Here is a 21,618-nt window from a genome sequence, read left to right as displayed (position 1 = left end):
CAGTGCATGGCATATGCACAGTGCATGTTGCACATGCGCAGTTGCGGTCTGCTTCTTGTATTCTTCCTCTCTCTCTCTCTCTCTCTCTCTCTCTCTATATATATATATATATATTTTCATTCGTTGCAGTGTTAAGAGAGTAAATAATAGGAAATAGTGAAGTTGAGAAGATCTTATCTGGTTTTTCGAAGGCGGTCTCGTGAGCAGGAATGTCCTTCTCCCAATTCCGGTGCAGAAGATTAGTCAATCCTACAGATGACGTCAACTGTTAATGCATAAATTTGCACAACAGACAAGAAGGGAGGAAATAATTCGACATAAAATCCTACGTCTATGGATTGTTTGGGAGCGAAATCCATTATATAGGTGATTTTAGAATATCTCACGGTCTCACATATCTCACAATACAATAGAGGAATTCAGTGTTTGAGGAGGTTGAAGATTATGCCTCCCTTGAGAGAATATCCTTTGGATTCACTGTATCTAGTAAAGTTTGTACGTACGGTGTCACTGCAAATTTGTGGAGATCTCCTTCTTAGAGGTCCATTTCTTTGGAATGATTAAGCCCAACTTGTCTTGTGAACCCCTTTTCATTTAGGAGTTTGAGTTTCTTTACTTTTAGGAGTCCGAGTCTCTTTCATTTTAGGAGTCTGAGACTCAATTTCTGGACTAAATTCTTGAATTTATCTCTTCCCTTAGTTTTAGCCATGGGCTAAACCCTGCCAATTCTATCCCAACAATTAAAATTATTAGAAACTTTAAACTTTGCATTCCAAACTTAGTAAAATGACACATTGTATACCCTGAGTATTAAAATTCAAACTTTGCACTCTTATTTAATTATAACCAGATAAATGGATGAAAAATAAATCAATCTTGAGATTCTTCATAATGTATTGTGGAAAGAAAGGGAGATGTGGAAATTCATGGGCCGAAGCCTACAGTTCCTCTTGCGGGTTGCTGCTAGCCTGCTACTTTATGTGCCTTTTAACCTCCATGGTGTAAACTGTAAAACCGAAGCCCGATTCAAAACAAATAGAAGCCAGTGAATGGTGGGACCCAAACAAGAGATGACGTGTCAAAGCATCCGGGACAACCCTCAATTCCTTCCCCATCGCCGCTGCTCTTCCACCTCTCCTTCCGCATACAAACACACACACGGAAACGCAGAGTCACGCACCTTCTCTTTAGCCTTCCACAAACAAAAAGCCTCGTCTTATCGCACTTTCTTTGCCCATCCGCAACTCTTTCCCATTAGATAATCTACCGCCTCTCTCTCTCTGTCTCTCTTTTTTACAGGTAATCGAAAGAGAGTCAACAGAAGAGAAGAATTGAATTGTCATCACCATCCATGGGGAAGAAGAGGAAGTCGGACGCCACGCGCATGGACGAGGTGGACCGTAGCATTTACACGACCTTCTGCAGCGCCGCCAACTCCCTCTCCCAGCTCTACACCCAGTCCATGAACCACCAACGCCTCTCCTTCCAAGCCGGTGAACGTCACGCTCTGGTTCCTTCCTCTTCCATTTTCCTCCGCCTTTTCTTATTTATATTTTGTTTTTATGCAAGCGGTTTGGTCGGATGGGTTTACTTTGTTATTATTGTTTGCCTGTTTTATGGTATTGTTTTTGGCATATATTGCAGTCTGTTACCGACGAAATTTATTGTTCTACTCTACATTTGTTTTTTTGTTTTTAATTTTTGGGTTTTTGTAATAATTTGAGCTCTTTATTTGTTTTAACAAGCCATCTAGTTGCATTGGTCAAAAAAAAAAAAAAAAAAAGCCATCTAGTTGCAGTTGGCGTTGTTGTATGTGGCTCTTATTTTGTTGGGTTTAAATAATGAAGAGACTGGGATGGTATACTTTTTTTCTTTGATTTTCCTGCATTTTCTCTGGGACCCATCGGAGCTATTTGATATTCTGTCATTGGGTCGTCATTTTCCCCTATATATTTGCTTTGTAGTATTTTTTTTTTGTTCTCTTATGGAGTCCATTTCTCAGTTAATTTTATTTTACCAATAATTCTGCATGGGCTATTGAATTAGATAAGAGGCTTATGGTATTTTTTTGTTCTTTTTATAAGTAGACGCTTCTGGTGTTTTTAGGAGAGGAAGCATGCTATTGCTACCATACAAAGAATATAATATGGACTCTAGTGCGAGACGAGGAGTGCTTTCATTTCAACGTTTCAAGGCTCTTGATTACAAACACAAACCTGAGTTTTTGAGATCATTTGTCTTTGTTATATCGAAAAAAAAGTTTGGACGTGTATCAAGTTTTGTTCAATTATTCAGGAGCATATGCTACATTGTTAGATATGTTCTTTGTGTGATCACAATAAAAAAGATCTGATCTTTGCATCATTCTGCATAAAGGAGTGTATGGTGTACGTGCCAGGTTGGAAAGATGTAGGTTTTGTTTTTTAGGTATCAATGCTTTAGATAACATGAAAGGCATATTTCCTTGTTTATCTTTGATGAGGATGATGATGAATTTTTTATTCTAACCTTTGAAGATGGTTACCCCCGGGAATTGTCCTAGTATTTTTATGTTGTACTGTTTAGCATACTCACATGGGTCGACTCCTGAAGTCTCCTTTAATCAGGAATTAACTCATTACTACAAAGTATACCGCATACAATGTACACGCACTAATACCCTTTGATGACACAACACCCTAACATCTAGCAAGCTTAGACATTAATAAATATTCAATGAAAACTCACTAGCATAGTCAGAACAGTAACAAGTTGTCTTAAACATATCAGTCAACATGAAACACTTGCTCTTCACACTCTTCTCTTAAGGGAAGCCTGGGGCTTATTTATGTAGATTGCTTGTGTCTGTTGCTCAGTTGACTATTTTTTGATAGGTCGGTTACTTGGCTAACTTTCCAAGTTCTAGATAGCTACTTCAGGAAGACGGGGAATGTGGCACTAAGATATTCGAACAAGATGAAAACAGCTTGAAAGAATGTGGAAGAGAGGAGAGAGACCGTGATGTTGAATCTTCTAAGGGTAAGAGTGTGAGGAAGTGAAGAAAGAAGGTTACTTATAAAAAAAAAAAGTGAAGAAAGAAGGTTGAAATGGAGAGTGGGATAGCACAGGGAGGAATCTCTCAACATATTATGATTCTGCCACTGACCTTCACAGTCTCCCTTTTATCTCTCTAGGAATGGTTCAAAAGACTCTCTTTACTCTGCATCTGGCAGCTGGTCTAGCGATCCCTCCTAGCCACCACATAGAGTTTAGATCCCTTGAATGAGTAAAGGGTTTTTTTTCCCTCTTGTTTCACGTTGGTTCAATTCAAGCTGCTACAATAGAACTCATTGAGAGGGAAGATAGTGCATTCTTGGGGGTGAGTAAATAGAGACCACTGCTGCAGGATACATGACAACTTTGGTATCGACCTTGATGAATTATGGTGCAACGGGCTTCCTATATATCCATAGCCAACCCTGGGTCTTTAATCAGAACTGGGACTAGGCATGGAAAAGCTCGATTTAATAAATCTTTTCCTATCCCGAGGTTAGAAATGTGCAGGTACCTTTCCCACAACTACTGACTATCTCTCTCTAGATTTTCCTTTTCTCCTTGCTGCTTCATATTTTCTAGAAACAACCCTTCTGTAATATACGGGTCCAAAATTACGGTTTAGAATTATTATTATTATTATTAGTATTTTTATTATTTTTAAGATCTATTTTGAGATAATGATTATTTTGGATTGGGTTTCTTCCACAATCTACACCCGCATATCCCTCTATTTGATTTCCTAATTTGAATAGTTTCCTATTTGGTAACCAATTCACGCTCCAAAAACCCTCCCATAGATCCTCGCTTTCCCCTCACAATATTCCCATAATCAAACCAGCAGCACCCTTGCGGCCAAATCGTTTCTCACATCAAGCCCCCCACGTTGAAAGCAAAAGCCCTATCGCCTTCCTTACAGCAAACTAGCCCTCACAGATCACCGTAGCTTTCCTCTCAGCAACCAAGCAGCCACCTTGCCGGAAACTACCATAGAGCACACCAACGCTCACCGTCGACCACAGAGGACGTCGGAGCACCCCATAAACTGTCTGTCAACCAAATTCCGTCGAACCCCCACTATTCCGGGAACCTCCAGTTGCGCTGCTGTGACTCCTAGCCAACCACCCAGACCCACTGCCGCAGTTGGTTCTTCTTTCTCTCTGTCATGAGCTACGATGTGAGATTGTGGAAGCAGCGCGAAGATGTAAGTAGTATGATCATACCTTTATGTGTGCTGTAAATATTCTGATTGTGCATGAAAAATGTGATGTTTACCTACACTGCGCTACGAGCCAAGTCAAGGTTAGGCCCCCTTTCATGAATCTCAATGAATTGTGATGATATGCTTATGATCCTATGCCAGTATGGATTGTTAGATAGATGAGATGTCATGAAAATCACATGTATGCCATCTAATGTTGATGTAATATTTAGATCATGTATGACATGTAATGTTCATTAATATTTAGATCATGTATGCCATGGAATATTCATGTAATGTTTAGATCATGTTATGCCATGCCTATGTTATGCTATCCGGTGTAAAACTCGTATTAATATGCCATGTACAATGTTATGCCATGCATAAGAGTATGCCATGCCAGGTAAATTCATGAAGTCAAACATGTTTTCATGCATTATGAAAGTTAATAAGAAAATACATGAATGACAGGTAAACAATAAGTTATGGGTGGATGTCCAAGCCACGGACTCAATCGTCGTCCACCACATGTAAGCTAATATGTTTTGAGGTGACAAGGACTCAAGCTTGTTTCATTGCAGGTTATGATATGTTAAGCGGTGTCACGAACTGAAGCGTGGTTCACCATATGATATGAGGTGACACGGATTTAAGCGTATTTCACCATAGGTTATGATATGTTAAGCGGTGTTATGAACTCAAGCGTGGTTTACCATATGATATGTGATAACACAGACTCAAGCGTGTTTCACTACATGTTATGATACGTTAAACAGTTCCACGGACTCAAGCATGGTTCACTATATGTTAAGTGATAACACGGACCCAAGTGTATTTCACTACATGTTATGATAAGTTATATGGTACCACGGACCCAAGCGTGGTTTACCCTATGTTATATATGATCAATGACAATTGGACTAATGCACACATGTAATGAATTGCCACTAAATAAGTAAAAGACAAGATGGACAGGTCATGTATGATTGTTAGGAAATGCATGGAGTTAGTCATTCATGCATCCACGTTACATGTATTGCCATGATTATGTATGATTCTGCTTATGTTACTAATGAATGATATATATGTTATGTGAATGTGTGACAATATATGTAAGTTTTCAAAATTAAGCCTAATGTTAAACTAAGTTTAAGTTTATAGTATGATGTGCTATTACTGAGTCTTCGACTCGTTTGTTTGTTTCTCAGTTTTTATGTTTTAATGTCCCAAATGATGATTTCGTGGATATAGAGCAGGAGTGCCAGGAGTAGAATAAATTTCTAGAGACTGAGTGTGTGATTTAGACATTTAAGCAGTGTTGGTTTCACATAGAACTAGCTTATGTCATTTCTTTTATTTTTCAGCTTTTATCAAAGACTGTCATGCTAGACAAGTTTTATGATCCAATAGATGAGGTATTTTATGAGACTGAATCTCTTTACCGGGCATTATGTTATGAATGTACGTAACATTCCAGACCTACGGGAAGGGGTGTTACACCTTCCACTACATCCTCTTTGTTTGTGATTTTTAAGTGCCTAGCCCATCTAGACCAGATTTTCTCCCCTTTGCTATCAAGATCTTTTCTCCCTTTTAGTCCTTCCTCCTTATTCTCCTTAAAGCCTCTAGTTGTTATTTTCAATTCGTATTCCTATTTCCTTCCATGTCTGCTTGCTTTAGCAGATTTACTTGTTTGTAGTAAGTGGAGCCTTTTTGTACGAGTGTTTGTGTTGCTAGCATACATCAAATGACGAACTTTATATCATATTTAACAAAGCTATTTTTTTTTCCCAAATTTCATCTTAAATAGTGTTCTAAAAAAAGGGAAAAGAATCTTGTTTTTTCACCAACCAAACTTTTTCAACAAGTCCCTTGTTCTTTTCCTCATCCATGTGAAAACAATAACCACACAAGCCAGGACCCATGAAGGAAAGCTCCCACCACAAATGTGAACCCACACCGGACTTTCCTTCAAAACCAATGTTATTAAAATGGTTATTATTGCAGCCCCCACCCCTCCAAGACCTTGGTTACTGGTTTCATCAAGGAGTCCTTGGCCATCGACATAAATCACCGATCCGTCTCTGTACGTCAACACAGACCGTCCGTTCCTCTAGTTGAACCGGATCGCGAGGCCGCACCCCGACCCTGGATTGAATGCAAAGGTTGACTTGAACCCTTATTTGTCAAGGATATCTCAGACCTCGAGCTGGTCCTAGTCCTAGCCGCCCAGGCTAGACTTGAACACGTCATCGGACCCTTACCCTGTCTGAATAGACGGATCTCCACCTTCGGAACTTTGGTCTTCACAGTTCTCATGCTCCGGCTCTGGTCTGTAGGTTGAGGAGAACCTTCTGGATCTGGACCCGCTTCCTTGATTTCTGGGACTATTTCGGCCTCCTCTGTCTTCTCCATTTAGCTCTTGCTGTCTTGTGCTCAACCAAGGAGTTGGCAGCCATTAATGTTCATCCTAAATAGAGTTAATGGCTAGGATTGTGAGCTAGATGAAAAAAACTTAAGTTTGGGAAGTTTCAAGTATTGGATTTCAGTTTTTTAACTACCTCCTAGTTTAGCAACATTTCTACAGTCTCTGTACCCTCAACCATTTATGTCATGTTCGGAAAATAATATCTTTCTTTAAATCAAGTGGCATTACTCCTGAATGGGTGTATTATATTCCATCATTATGAGCAATGTACTTGTGCATGCTTACATAGTAGGTAATGGTTCTGCATTGTCCAGAGAGTTAACTTATGAAGTACTTGTAATCATACTTTTATTGCTTCCTCACTTCTGCTCCAGCTAATGCTCCATATATTTATTAATATAGAAGCTGAGGGTGGACTGAATCTCAAATTCTGAAACAGGGGAGACCCATTATCTTGGAAAATCTGAACTTATAAGCGAAAACTTCTGAAATTAAATACTTCTAGTGGAGACTGGGGGGTGTATTCCCAATGTTGATGTAAAAGCTGACAGCACATAGTTTTAACCCATATAAACACCTGAAATTTTGTTATGGCACAGAGATTCACATATGTTCAATGTGAATCTTTTGAAATTATCTTTAAGAAACATATTTTACTTTAACTTCTCGGTAATGTGATTTTAGTTTTCTGTTTCATTTATGGCCTTTATTTAAAAAAAAAGGTTTTCTGTTTCATTACAGATACTTGATAGTTTGTCTGTGCGATTCTGTTAATTGTGGATAATTCCATATTATTGAGGTCAATCTATTTTCTGTCAATATATAAAGTGAATGCATCATATGTCCTTTCTGATTTGTGCAGGTCTTTTTTTCCCTCTTTTGATAGTTGTCGTTTTTTGTATTTTCAGTTTTCTTGTAGCCTTTATAGGCACATAATAACACTATGTCTCTCTCCTTAATACCTTGCAGGAGAAACTATATCAATGGGTTTTGAGACAACAAGAAGAAGGATCAAGAGTGACAACTGTGGATATTGTTGCTTATTTGCAGGTTTCTTAGCTTGCCATTAGTTAATGGTTCTTGCTCTGTTTCCTGGTTTCAGAGAGTTGTGATGTAACTTTCTTAAGTGTTATCCCTTGTGTGCCAATGTTATATCTTTTGTGCTAGATTGTTTCCATGCTTGTGTTTTGCATTTTAGATATCTCTTTCTGTTGCCCTATTGTGGCAGGTCTGTTGCATCTTGCTGTATGCTTCTAAATTTCATGGGCTAAGTATTTAGTAGTAAACAATTACTGGCACTTATGAGCAGGCTCCTGTCTAGACATTGGAAGGCAGGAAGTTTGATGAAAATGGGAGGCTGGCTATTGATCATCAATTCTCACATTTCATCACTCAAATCTATGTAGGCTGGGTTCATTGGATCATCACATGTAATTTTACTGTCTTATATAGAAGTTTACTATTGAGGATTGGTCTACCTAATAACATGGTGTTTTGGTTTCTAAGTATTAATTTTGTCAGTGAAGCTTATCAATTTGGTTCGAGGGCAATAGAAACTTTTCAGGAAGTTTTTTAAGGCTGTTAAACTTGGTAGAGAAAACAAGTCACTGGTGTGAGTGGTGAGCCATACAATCCTTTGATACAAGGAGATGCGCTGAAAATCATGCTCAAAGAACTTCTTAATGTTTTAAGTGCCCATAATGCGCATGTGTCTGGTAGACAATCCTTGTGAGCCACTGATGGGAGGCAAGAAGTATCGCTTGAATTTTGAATATTAACGAGTTTGAGGTGCATTTTAGTCCCCTAGCCAATTCCTCCCGTTGGCTGTTATAGGTGATTTGAAACTTGAGGTGTAATTTATTAATTGAATTCCTTTGTTCTTGCTGTATAGCTGAAACTTAGTTGGGTCCTCTACTTTGGCTTGGCATGTAGCGCAGCTCTAACAGGAACCAGAAATAGCTCTCCTTAAAAAATTGTTACGTGCTGGTCATTATGAAGTTACGAACTGCTGATGTTAGAGAAAAAAAAAGGCATAAGCATATCCATCAATGTTTTTTGGACCAAGTGGAATTAAACAAGGGATGGAGGGAGGAGTTATGCTCAATCTCGTAGATGTTGTGTGATGTTGTGTAATGTTGTGCAAAACATACACCCCAACGATGACAAATAAAGTAAAAACAAGTACGATCAAGCACACGACGCACAATATACGTGGTTTGGCAAATTGTCTACGTCCACAGAACTGCATAAATCTTATTAACTAGAAGAGATTATAATCACTCAATCTTAACTCACACTCTCTAGAACTTTTTGCTCTCTCACACAATATGCACTCACTTGACAATTGTTCTCTCTCAAAATATGTTGAAAGTCGTACAAAACAAGTCAAATATGTCATTTATATAGTAAACGGCGCTGGAAACCCTAATCTGACAAAATATGCGTTCTTCGCTCGAATGGTGTGTCGAGTGCGCATCAAGCGAACAACCAAAACAACATTAGCTCGAGCGGGGCTCAAGCGAACACTAGGGTTTGTGTCTCACTCGAGCTCACTGTCACGCGGGACTCGAGCGAACTCACAGGTTGAGCTTCGCTCGAGCTCACTGTAAAGCGCACTTCGAGCACAAGTCAAGCCCGACTTCAGTCTTCCACGTACATTGCCATTAGTCATCACATCCACTGGGTCACAACTCCCACTGCACTAGGAGTATCCGGTCTTGAGCCAATATTAGCAACCTCAGCCAACTTTCCCAGGCTTTCACGAGGAACAACAAAGCTGACTCCCTTTGGCTTCCTCATATGTTTCGCGTGATTAAGCCTGTATTTTTGCACTCTTGTATTTTCCTGCACATCACTGGACCTTGATGTTAAATACGAAGAGTTAGATCTCTTACCATATGCCAAAACCAGCGCACCCTTAGTGTTCCAAACTCATCCAGAGATCATGTTTTTCTTTAGATCTTAAATGTGTCTGACTTGCTGTAAAGTCCACACGCTCCTGTTTGGAAGTGTGATGTGCACATCACCCACTCCCATTACATCCAGTGCCTCTCCATCAGCCACATACATCTTTCCAAAATCACCAGCAACATAATTCTGCATGATTTATCGATGTGAGGTGCTATGGAACGAAACCCCTAAATCCAACACCTGATCATCAATCGGACTGTGCACTGCAAGAAGTAAGGCATCATGAATTTATTCTGCCACCACATTCACAGCATTATCCTTAGAACTTTCTTGATTCCTGCAGTTTTTTTTTATGTGGCCCGGCTTGCCACAACTCCAGCATGTGATCTGCTGTCCAGATCTCGTCTTGCACTTCCCCCTGCTCTTAGAGCTTGACTTGTCATGTTCTCTGTCCCGATTGTCAATATTCAGGGCAAATCCTGAACCCAAGAACTCACTCGAGTCTCTTCTACGTACCTCTTCAGCAAGGACCATGTTACATATGTCATCGTAGTTCAGTTTCATCTTGCCGGCTGAACTACTCACAGCCATCCTCATGGCCTCCCAACTATTTGGCAACGATGCCAACAAAATCAACGCTCTGATCTCATCATCAAACTCAATCTCTACAAAAGACAGTTGATTTGTGATCGTATTGACTTCATTCAAGTGTTGGGCTACAAACATACATTCTAACATCTTTAGATTGAACAATTTTTTCATCAAGTGCACTTTATTGTTCGCAGACGGCTTTTCATACATACCTGACAAAGTTATGAGATCCACCGTGGTTCTCTCCTTACTGACATTGTGTGCCACTGTTCTGGACAAGGTCAGTCTAACAATCCCAGAACGTGTCGATCTAACAGGGCTCGCTCAGCATCATCCATGCTCTCCGGCTTCTTTCCCAACTGTGGGAGATGGAGTCTCTTCGCATAGAGATAGTCCTCGATCTACATCTTCCAATACCCAAAATCGGTACTGTCGAACTTCTCAATCCCGGGTGCTTTCACTTGATATCCAGTGATCATTCTCCTTTAGATCCAACCTGGCTCTGATATCAATTGTTGTGTAATGTTGTGCAAAACACACACACCAACGATGACAACTAAAGTAAAAATAAGTAGGATCAAGCACACGACGCACAATATACATGGTTCGGCAAATTGTCTACGTCCACAGAGTTGCAGAAATCTTATTAACTAGAGGAGATTACAATCACTCAATCTCAACTCTCTCTAGGGTTTTTTGCTCTCTCACACAATATGCACTCATTTGACAATTGTTCTCTCTCAAAATATGTTGAAATTTGTACAAAACAGGTCAAATATGGCATATATATATAGTAAATGGTGCCGTAAATCCTAATCTGGCAAAATTTGCATTCTTCACTGGAGCGGTGTGTCGAGTGCGCTTCGAGTGAACAACCAAAACAACATTGGCTCGAGCGGGGCTCGAGCGAACCATAGGGTTTGTGTCTCACTCGAGCTCACTGTCGCTCAGGACTCGAGCGAACTCACGGGTTGAACGAACTCAAGCCCACTGTCGAGTGCACGTCGAGCGAACTCACGGGTTGAGCTTTGCTCGAGCGCACGTTGAGCAAACACTCTGTTTCTCGATTTTCAGTTCTAAAACTAGTCTCCACATACACCCCAACAGCAGAGATGTTGGGCCTTTATATGCTAATAAAAGAACACGAGCACATCCACCCACCCTACTCTTATATGCACAGCCTACAATTGGGAGCAGTTAAGGAAATATTTTATAAACTTTAGTATCTTCAAACAATAATTGATTCCCGTTTTGATACATGTTAAAATATGCCACTTTATGCAAAAGGCCTAAGGGTAGGACTGTTTCAAGCCACCTGTCGCAGGACGTTTCTTGGTTTTAGTAGAAAGCATTGTCTAGACATCTCATTTCATGCTAGATTGTTGAAGTAGATATGAGAAACTTCTATGATTGAAAGGTCTGAGTTTTTTTTTTAGGCTGTGTTTGGATGTTAAGCTGAGCTGAGCTTAGTGTTTTATGAATAGTAGTGAGTTGAGTAGTGAAAGGAGTTATGTGGGGCCCATTTAAAATGAGTTTAAAGTGTGTTTGGATGTTAAGACGAGTTTAAATATATTTATGGGAATTTGTAAAGTTGGTGGGACTAATGACTGTTCACTGGCAATGCTTGTCCCCATCACGCCAACCTGCAGTGATATTTTGAAAAAAAAGAGACTTGTGCTGGCCGGAAGAAAGAAATGAGAGAGAGAGAGAGAGAGATGATGGCTTGTCAGCATAGAGAGAGATAGAGTTGACGGTAGATAAAGAGTTATGGAAAAAAAAAATAAAGTTGCGAGATCAGCTTTTGTCAGTCCATCTACAGGAACAGAACTAACCAAATTCATTTATGAAAGTAGTTCACTTAGTTGTTTGGATGGTTGAAGGAGTTTAAAGTGGAGGGAACTCAGTTGAGTTTGGAACCAAACACAGTCTTAAGAGATGGTTTTACCATGATGGGATCATTAAGAGATGGTTTTCCATTATTTTTTTGGTGACATTCATTGGCTATAGAAATTTGCAGGACAGAGACTGAATAATTCAAATCCGTTGAATTTCTGTCTTAATATAAGGTTGTAGTAAAGGCATCTATATGGTTTCTATTATTTTCAGCTACTCAATGTACTATAGTTCCCCAGAAGATGAAACTGTACGCACTAACCTCTAACCATGTCACTCCTTTATTTCTCCCCTCTCTCTTTCTTTTTAGCCATGAATATTTGACTATTTAAAGTACTTAACAAAAAAAAAAGTCCAGACTTTGTCATGTGTTGTGGAGTTCAAAATAAACGTAATGCTATTGACTGTTTTGCCTAGGAGGCCCAACAGCCTCATGTTGACTACCTTGTATCCATCCAATCAGGTGGTGTATAAATCGGATAATTTGCTTATCACCTTTCATCTCTGAGAAACTTTAAGTTACACTGGACATTTAGATGCATGGTACGAGATATGGAGTTGTTGTAATTATATAATGTGGGATTTACAGTAATGATTGCGAGTTAAGTTCATGAAATGGAATGAGATATATCTATGTGATATTTGGTCATGAGTTTTATATGAGACGTGTCCATGTTGAATGAGTGTACTGCATGTGATGATGGATTAATTTGATGTTCTTGATATATTTTCAATTGTTTTTGGCAGAATGAGCTTGAATATGGAGCAGATGAGCCCCCAATGTCCCCGAGGCTTCCATTTCAAAACCAGCACGCCCAGAATGCAATGCACCTGACTAGTATGGGTGCCCCGGTCTCTTCCAGTCCCTTTGTGAATATCGCAACTGTTGGTCAAGGAGTTCGTTCCGGGCAATCCGATAATCAAGCTAAGAACTCTGTTTTCTCTAATGCTCTCTCCAGCCCAGTTCGAAGGAGCATTCAGTCTTATCATCTCGCACAAGGGGCTTCACAAGGACCTCCGAATAGTGAGACAAACTATTGTCATCTCCAAAACCGGGATTCCAACTCCGCAAGCTCAAATGACTGCATGGACATGCATGCAGATAGTCCAGGTGGTCATGAATTTCCATACTGAAAGGATAAATGATCTACTCTCTGTAATTTCTGTTGGGTCAGGAGTCTTCTGTTGTCGGAGATGTTGAAACTGCTGCATATTTTGATAATTTTACTTGTTTATTCAGTTTATTATTGCCAAAGATTTTAGTTTTAAACTATTATTACAAATCAAATATAAGAAAAGAAAAACAAAAAGTGATGCGGCAAATGCAGAGTCAAGTTGTAAGTTAGTGAAAGGAGTAGTTAAAATCAATGAACGAGGTTACACATTTTAAACATGGTCATTGACTCATTGGGTTTGCAAAATGATTTTAGTCATTGGTTTTCAGGTTTAAAGAAATTAGTCTCCAGATGGGATTTTCATTTAAAATTCAGAAGAAATATTAATATGACGGTCACAGAATAATTTTGAAAATAAAAATAAATTTAATTTATTTTCACCATGGATATGTACTTTTATTTTTTTAAAAAAGTTTATTTTATATTTTCTTTGATACATGAATATCAGGTGTCCATTTTTTTAAATTTATTATTCATATAATTTCTGAGAATTTTGTGTAACACTGTTTTGAACACATGCATCCATCGTATAATTCATTTAATTTCCACTATTCTTTGATAGAAGTTCAAAATACCCCTTATCTAGGGACTTAGCTTGAGTTAACTCTCATTGATCAAGAGACCAAAGGCTGGAAGGTGGATCATATTAGAGCTATCTTTAATCCAACAGTGGCTGCTTATATCTTGAGAATAAGGCTTTCATCAAACCAATATGAAGATAAATAGATATGGACACAAGAAAAAAGTGGCAATTTCAGTGTTAAAAGTGTTTATCAACTAATTCAAGATCAAAGCAACAACAGTCTTGGAGAAAGCTTGAGCATTACAGATCAGAAGAAAATGTGGAAAATGCTTTGAAAGATAAAGGTTCCAAGGAGAATTAAGACTTTTGCATGGAGAGCCTGTAGAGATATATTTCCAACACTTAGTAACCTAAGAAAGAAGAGAGTAGAGGTGGAAGATAGATGTTGCTTCTGCAAGGCAGTCCCAAAAGCTGTTCATCATGCCTTAGTTTCTTGTCCTTCGTTCAATGACTTATGGAAGAATTATGTGCCTGTTATGCAGCAGCTGACTTCAGATAAGAATTTTTTGGATGTGATTACATTTGTTCTGGATAGAGGAACCAATTCAGACTTCACTATGTTTTTTCAAATAACTTGGAGATTGTGGTTCAGACGTAATAAGATGCAAATGGAAAAAATTTTGATTCAACCAAGTCAGGTTATAAACCATGCTTTGTCTTTGCATAAATCTTTTAATGATCTCATGAGCTCCTCAACTCAAATTGCTAAAAGATTATGCTGTTGGGAACCTCTTCCAATGGGTTTTCTCAAATTAAATGTTGATGGAACCATGTTTTTAGTTTTGAGAAAAGCCAGTGTGGGTGTGGTACTTCGAGACGACAAAAGAAAACTAGTAATGGCTGCATGCAAGATGTAAAATGAGATTGAGGATCCAGCTACCAATGAGTTGCTGGCTTTACTACAAGGATTACAACTTTGTGTCCATTTGGGCTTTTCAAAAATTGTTGTTGAAAGTGATTGTCTATTGATGGTTCAAGAGTTGAAAAATGATCAAGATTCATTCTCAGCAGATGGTAATCTTATCAAGGAAGCAAAGAGTTTGCTACATCATTTTCAAGAGATGGAAATCCAACATGTGCATTGCATGAGAAATGAGGTAGCACATAGATTAGCTCGTTATGCTTGGAATGTTGATAACATTTCTATGTGGTGGGAAAATGTTTTTACTTTTGTTGATCATTCTCACTGGATTGATCAAAACAATTTGTATTGAAATTTATGAATGAACGAGTGTTTGGTTATTAAAAAAAAAAAATACCGACAAAGCTTGAGTTAACTCTTTTTAATTTTTAGAATTGGATCCATTAAATATTTCTTAATAGACAATTAGATGTTATATCAATGACAAATACGTAAATGCTGGTTTCATTTGGTTACACAGTTCAGATGAGATGAGAAGAGATGTTTTGTTGAAAGTTCAATAAAATATTGTTATAATATAATTTTTATTTTGAGACTTGAAAAAGTAGAATTGTTTATTATATTTCATGTGAGAGTTTGAGAAAGTTGTAATGATTATAAATTTATATTAGATGAGATGAGATGAGATAGTTTGGTTTTGTGTAATCAAACCTGCCTAAGTTAATGATTTAATTTAAGAGGTCTACATGGTTCACAAACAGATAATTGACAGATTCAAAAATTAAATTCATAAGCTGATATGATAAGTTATATATATTTATAATAAAAGTAATTTTACAATTTAATATATCACAATAATATAAGTTTTTTTTTTTAAATCTCTTTTAACCAAATATTTTTTTTAATCTTAATCTGACCCTTTTTCTGACTGGCAATCAATAGTTTATCAGACAAGACTGTTAGATCTATTTTATAATAAAATTAACTTTATAATCTAATGTCAATCAACGTTAGCTTATAAATTTACTTTTACGAAATTCCCTCATTTCTAGAATGAATCCAATACATTACCCTCCAAAATTGTGGAACAATCCAACGACGACATAATGCTCCATTTGGATTCAGAGTTAATCTCAATTCATCTCATCTAATCTAATTATTATAATTTTTTCAAATTCTCATACAAGATATAATAAATAATTTAATTTTTTCAAATATCAAAATAATAATATTATTAAAAAATAATATTTTAACAATATTTTATTTAATTTTTAATTTAAACTTTTAAATTTCATTTAATCTCAATAAAAAAACTCACCTTATTCTCTCCAAAAACTGCCACCAACTTCTTTGAGAACACAGTCCAAGCGTTGGTAATGGAGAGCAGCCGCAAACAACACTGTATCCTCTTCATCTTTCCCCTTCTCCTTTACCATAGTCCAAAAACCATGCCGGCCGGAAGGCCTCGTGTATCCCCTGCTCTCTCCTCATCTTCTTCTCACTTTCTCTTCGGAATCATCACTTCCTCTTTGTTAACGAAAAGAGCATCGATTTCGATTCTGCTTAGACGTGATGGGTTGTGCTGTGGGAAAGAACTCTTCCCCGTACTCCTCTCCTCATGACATTGAGAGGTTGAAACTGGGGCATGGGTATGTTCCGGGAGGCAATGGAGTGAGACCCATCAATCACCCGCAGCTTTCGAGGGACCCCGCCCGTAAGGCGCTCATAAGGAATGAGGTGGAATATAAGTATATTGTGGGTGCGGTGAATGCTAAAGGTGGTGCTGGTGGTGGGGGAGAGAGGGTGGTTGTGGGAAAGGGAGAGGAGAGGAGCGGTGGCAGTGGAAATGGTTCGAAGAGGGTTGCCTCCAAGAAGATTGAAGGAGTTGAGCTTGTGGATGGGTGGCCTAAGTGGCTTGTTGATAATGTAGCTGGAGATTTGTTGGCGGGTTTGGCTTCCAAGAGTGCCGATTCCTATGATAAAATTGCTAAGGTTAGTACTGATATTGATATAAGGTTAGTACTGATATTGATATGGTCCTTCTGTTATGAGGACATACGGGAAATTTTGTATCCTATACATTTTTTGGATTGATGTTGCTTCAATTCTATGATAAGTGACATTCTTGATGAAGAAATCTCAAATTTTGGATTTGAGGAATTGACTGATTTAGATTATAATTCTGATAAAGGGTAAGAATATGTCGAGGCAACTAATTATATATTGAGAGCGGTTCTTGCTCCTAAGAGTTGGAGGTGCTATATTTGTCATTCTTAAGTATTTCAAATAATGGTCCTGCTTTTCCTTGTTCTTTGCAACACTCAAATTAATAGAGGAGGGGTAGATCAGAAAGAAGAACTGAAATGGAGGAGGGTTTGGAGTTTCTTGGATGGTTGACCGTAGGAGATAGAAGGATATTGTCTGGAATTAGGTTGGGACTTTTCCAAGTATTTCAAAATATCTTGCTTCAAGACATGTACTACGTGCTTCTTTTTTAACTTCTACATAAAAAAAATTGGGTTTGGATTTTTTCTTTTGCAGGTCGGCCAAGGAACTTACAGCAATGTGTACAAAGCTCGAGATAGGGACACCAAAAAGATTGTTGCTTTGAAGAAAGTGCGCTTTGACACATCGGAGCCAGAAAGTGTCAATTTCATGGCAAGAGAAATACTGATGCTGAAGATGCTAGATCATCCCAACATCATTAAGCTTAAAGGACTAGCTACGTCAAGGATGCAGTATAGTCTTTATCTGGTTTTCGATTTCATGCAGTCAGACTTGACCGGGATTATCTCACGTCCTGGTGAGAGGCTCAATGAAGCACAGGTTGGCCTTTTCCCTCCTGCTTCTTGTAGCCACGGAATTTATCTATAGCTATCTGGCCCATAATGATCAACTGAGGATTCGTGAATTATTAGCTGCCAAAAAGGGGGTGTAATTCTTGAAGTGATCAGGAATACATCTTGAATAAGTGACGGAAAGTTCCGAAATGGATCTAAGGTGGGAGAGATTTTGAGTTAAATTCATGGAAGTGATAATGAATAATACATCATTTAAACACACTTCTGAACTGTGGTTCATACTGATTATTCCAATTAACAGGATCACTTTGGTTTGGGTGTTTTTTGATACAGGTCAAAAGTTATATGCAGCAGTTACTTTCTGGTCTCCATCATTGCCACAATAATGGAATTTTACACCGAGACATTAAACCCTCCAACTTGTTAATAGACAGTAGTGGTGTGTTAAAAATTGCTGATTTTGGGCTTGCAAATTTCTATACTAAAAAACGACGCCTTACAAGTCGAGTTGTGACACTCTCGTATAGGGCTCCAGAATTACTGTTAGGCTCCACAGATTATGGAGATGGTATTGATCTTTGGAGTGCAGGATGCGTATTGGCAGAGATGTTTGTTGGACGGCCAATTATGCCTGGGAGAACAGAGGTAGAATGCCTTTAAGAATCCATTGTTTTTATACTTCAGCTTGGACACCTCATGGTATTGAGACCCTTCATTATAGATGTGTTCATCCATGAAATTGAGTATTCTCTGTCGTATTCTCATGAGTTACCAGGACAAAAGCATCGCTCCTATCCCTAATGGGAATTTGAAGTCACAGTTACAAAGGCAGTAACTCATGAATAACCATCTCTATAACCATCCATTCTACTATAATTACATTCTCTATTCGGTCGTTTCTGAGTATTTACACACACACACACACACACACACATATATATAGAGAGAGATATCTTTATATGATTTTTATTCAACTTGTAATAGGAAATCTGCAATGATTCCACCATCTAAAAAAGCCCCGAAATCCAGGAAAAAAATGTTAAGATTCTGTTTCCTTGCATAATTACTAGCTTTCTTTAAGGACGTCAATGCGATGATTTTATACTGGCAGTTTACAAGTTTAGCATGCCTCTGTTGTACACAGGTTGAGCAGCTTCATAGGATCTTCAAACTTTGTGGTTCACCCTCAGAGGATTATTGGAAAGAAATGAAGCTGCCAGCAAGCTTCCAACCAGCACCTCACTATAAACCTAGTTTTGAAGAAGCCTTCAGCAGTTTTCCGGCCTCTTCATTTGGTCTTTTAACCACACTTCTTGCTCTATATCCAACAACTCGTGGCAGTGCTGCTTCTGCTCTCCAAAGTGAAGTAAGTACAGACAGAAAGCTCTTCTGTAGTCATTGTTAGTGGTATAACACTTAAGAGCTTTTAAGCCCTTCTTTTGGCCAACCAAAACTTTGGACTAAAAATCTAGAAAGTTAAAAGGTTCTGGTGCTGGACAAGAGTTGCAGGAACTTATAGATTATCTTTTCCATAAAGTTCCTTACAGTCTGCCAACCTCATACAGTCTTTGCAAGTCCAGCAGATGATTTTACCTATTCATTACAGTCTTTGCAAAACAGTCAAGGTTATCTGAGACACAAGGCTATGCAGATACCGGAGTGAACCTTAAAATATTTTTGGTTCTAGAAGCAACATGAACAAACAAGTAGCTAAAGAGGAATAAAGTGTTCTTTATGAATTTGTTCTATTATCTTCATGCTGCTTAAATGAATTACCTGTCATCAAAATATTCTAAATTTTTTTCTGAGTAGTTTTTTCTGCTTTCAGTTCTTTACTTCAAATCCATTGGCATGCCATCTTTCAGCTCTACCAATACCCAGGAAAATGATGGATGAATCTAAAACCAGCGAAAGGAAGAAGTATGCTAACGTGAAATTCTTTTCCTCAATCATGCAATGAATGTCGTTTTGGGCAGTGGTATAAATGTGGCTCTGTAGGCCTCAACTTTAATGGTCATGATGTTTCCCATCAGGCTGGTCCATAAGATAATAAATAGAAAGAGAAACCTAAATCATGCAGTTGAATATAAATACATATCTTATATATAATTATTAAGTTTGTTTTCTTAGAATCAATTTGTATGTGGGAAATTGTATTTTTTAACACAAATATATTCCTCCTAACAATTATTCTCTAAACTTTCCTGTTCCTTTCTATGCCAGATTGGAGAAGGAAACTTTTTTTGAATTCCTAAAAGCCTAAGTTATCAAAATAACCAACTAATGTCATCTAAATTCTGCCAAAACCTCAACGGACACTTTACCGTGTTCTGTGATCACTGAGCATTGTCAAATTCCACTGGATGTACAAACACAATGCATTACTTGGTGGGCCTTTTCATCATACAGGCACATGACTTCTAAAGCAAAACAATCGTCTCTAACAAAACATGGTGGTCACCAGGGAAACAAACCGATTGAGCTACCCAATGGAGCTGAATCTCATAAAGAGGTAAAATATTGCACTTGGAGCAACATCTTTAGTTGAGTTTATATTTCCATTAACGGTATGTTCAGTTCTTTTATATTATTCTTTAAAAAAAAATACTTATCAAGTTTTGAGCAATACAAAAAAATAAACGGAGAAGCCATGGATGTGAAGTCAAACTTTCATCCTCACTTTCTCCCCTATTTTCTCATACCAAACTCAACGCAGGGGATACACACACTTCACTTCGAGGGTTTTTTCAACTTACAGGCCTTCTCTACTATTAAATTTCTGTCCAAAGAGATCATGCATTTTACAGTTAGGTACTAAATAATTACCACTATTTTACAATGCTTCTCCAGAATATCTCAAATTTAACCAATATAGCCAACTAAAGATTACTTTTCTTTGGCAAGGCTGAATTCCCTCTCTTTTTATTCTAGTTCATTTGTTAATCAAATTCAATCCCTTTGAACTACCGCTTCTTCTTTCATTAAAGTGTATGCTTCTGCTCATTCATACATACACTTCTTTTATTTTATTTTTCTTTACTTTTTGCAGGAGAAGTATGCAGAACCACAGATGAACAGCCAAGAGATGTGGTACAGTGCAATCAGTGCTTCTTCTAGTATCACAACAACAACTAGGAACGAGGGAAGCCTGCATGCATCCTTATCCCCGGTTTTTCTTTCTAATAAAAAAATATCACCCAAAACTGTGGGTCATCCTAATGCTCTCAAGAACATTAAGAACCCTACACTCCTACAGGCCTCTATAAGAGATATCATCAACCTGAATGAAGGCAGAGTGTTGCCTCATTATCGCAGGTCTCTTTCCACCATAGATTTCCGAAGCCTCGATCCAGAAAAGATATCACAAGTTTTTGGATTTGACAAAGATCAGGCCATCAAGAATAACTAACCCTTTTCAACCCCAAGATGCTCTGTAATTCCAAGTTGTTTCATTTATCTTTTTCCTGTCTCTTTGGTCATGATCTTTAACTTCTATGAACATCTTCAAATACATATAACTTCACTACAAGTTACTTTTCTATTGAAAATGACCATGGCCGGAAGCATTCATTTGAATATGTTTTCCATTAGAATAAACTCATTCCAGAAGCAATTGTAATGCATTCGTTATCACATTTGTTATATGTATTTTGCTAACATTGTGGATTCCTCTAGACTTGCATCTGTGCCTGCCTGTTTGGGAATTACATACGTGATGATGGAATACTTGTGTATTTATTTCCGCGGTTGTCAACGGCCCTTTCTTAAAAGGAAAAAGGCCGTACTAGTGCTCGTTGCTCGAGGGACAGTTGTGTTCTGAAAAGTTGGAAGGCAGCCACGTAATTGTTGATCTACCTTAAGACCCTTTCTTCTTCTTCTTCCCCTTTTATTTATTTATTTTAATGACGGCCTTTTCCGAGCGAACAAATTATTTTCCGTAATAATACAAAATTTTTTATAACATTTTTAAAATTATGTTTAAAATTAAAGGTAGTTATGTAAAATTTGAAATTAAGGATAAATACACTTGTGTGTGTGTGTATATATACATTTATATATAGAAGAATTGAAGATTTCTAAAATGAATATATGTTGACAACATTAAAAAAAAAAGTAGAGATATTGGTGTCAAAAAATAATA

The 21,618-nt window shown here is 37.9% G+C and overlaps 2 protein-coding genes across 6 annotated transcripts; both read left to right on the top strand.

The window, feature by feature from the left end:
* The first annotated feature begins 1,070 nt into the window (after nucleotides 1-1,070).
* LOC121249934 lies at nucleotides 1,071-13,311 on the top strand. Of its 2 annotated transcripts, none has more exons than XM_041148804.1 (3): nucleotides 1,071-1,510; nucleotides 7,632-7,712; nucleotides 12,804-13,311. In XM_041148804.1, the coding sequence occupies exons 1-3, from the start codon at nucleotides 1,352-1,354 to the stop codon at nucleotides 13,188-13,190; spliced, it is 627 nt and encodes a 208-aa protein (XP_041004738.1). In that variant the 5' UTR covers nucleotides 1,071-1,351; the 3' UTR covers nucleotides 13,191-13,311. The 2 variants fall into 2 exon arrangements, with proteins under 2 accessions (XP_041004738.1, XP_041004739.1); XM_041148805.1 differs by lacking the exon at nucleotides 1,071-1,510 and adding an exon at nucleotides 3,926-4,237.
* Nucleotides 13,312-16,000: 2,689 nt separating this feature from the next.
* On the top strand, nucleotides 16,001-21,151 carry LOC121250650 (probable serine/threonine-protein kinase At1g54610). Of its 4 annotated transcripts, none has more exons than XR_005937828.1 (7): nucleotides 16,001-16,668; nucleotides 17,218-17,502; nucleotides 17,811-18,122; nucleotides 18,622-18,843; nucleotides 19,306-19,397; nucleotides 19,701-19,989; nucleotides 20,527-20,572. XR_005937828.1 is itself a non-coding variant. In XM_041149830.1 (7 exons), exons 1-7 carry the CDS (start codon nucleotides 16,249-16,251, stop codon nucleotides 20,884-20,886), a joined length of 1,794 nt encoding a protein of 597 aa, XP_041005764.1. In that variant the 5' UTR covers nucleotides 16,001-16,248; the 3' UTR covers nucleotides 20,887-21,151. The 4 variants fall into 4 exon arrangements, 3 of the variants coding, with proteins under 3 accessions (XP_041005764.1, XP_041005766.1, XP_041005765.1); XM_041149830.1 differs by having other exon boundaries at nucleotides 19,887-19,989; nucleotides 20,527-21,151; XM_041149832.1 differs by having other exon boundaries at nucleotides 19,942-19,989; nucleotides 20,527-20,696.
* Nucleotides 21,152-21,618: the final 467 nt, after the last annotated feature.

This window comes from Juglans microcarpa x Juglans regia, chromosome 2D (genome assembly GCF_004785595.1).
Source record: "Juglans microcarpa x Juglans regia isolate MS1-56 chromosome 2D, Jm3101_v1.0, whole genome shotgun sequence".
NCBI lineage: Eukaryota > Viridiplantae > Streptophyta > Magnoliopsida > Fagales > Juglandaceae > Juglans > Juglans microcarpa x Juglans regia.
This window is presented reverse-complemented; position numbering and strand designations above follow the sequence as displayed.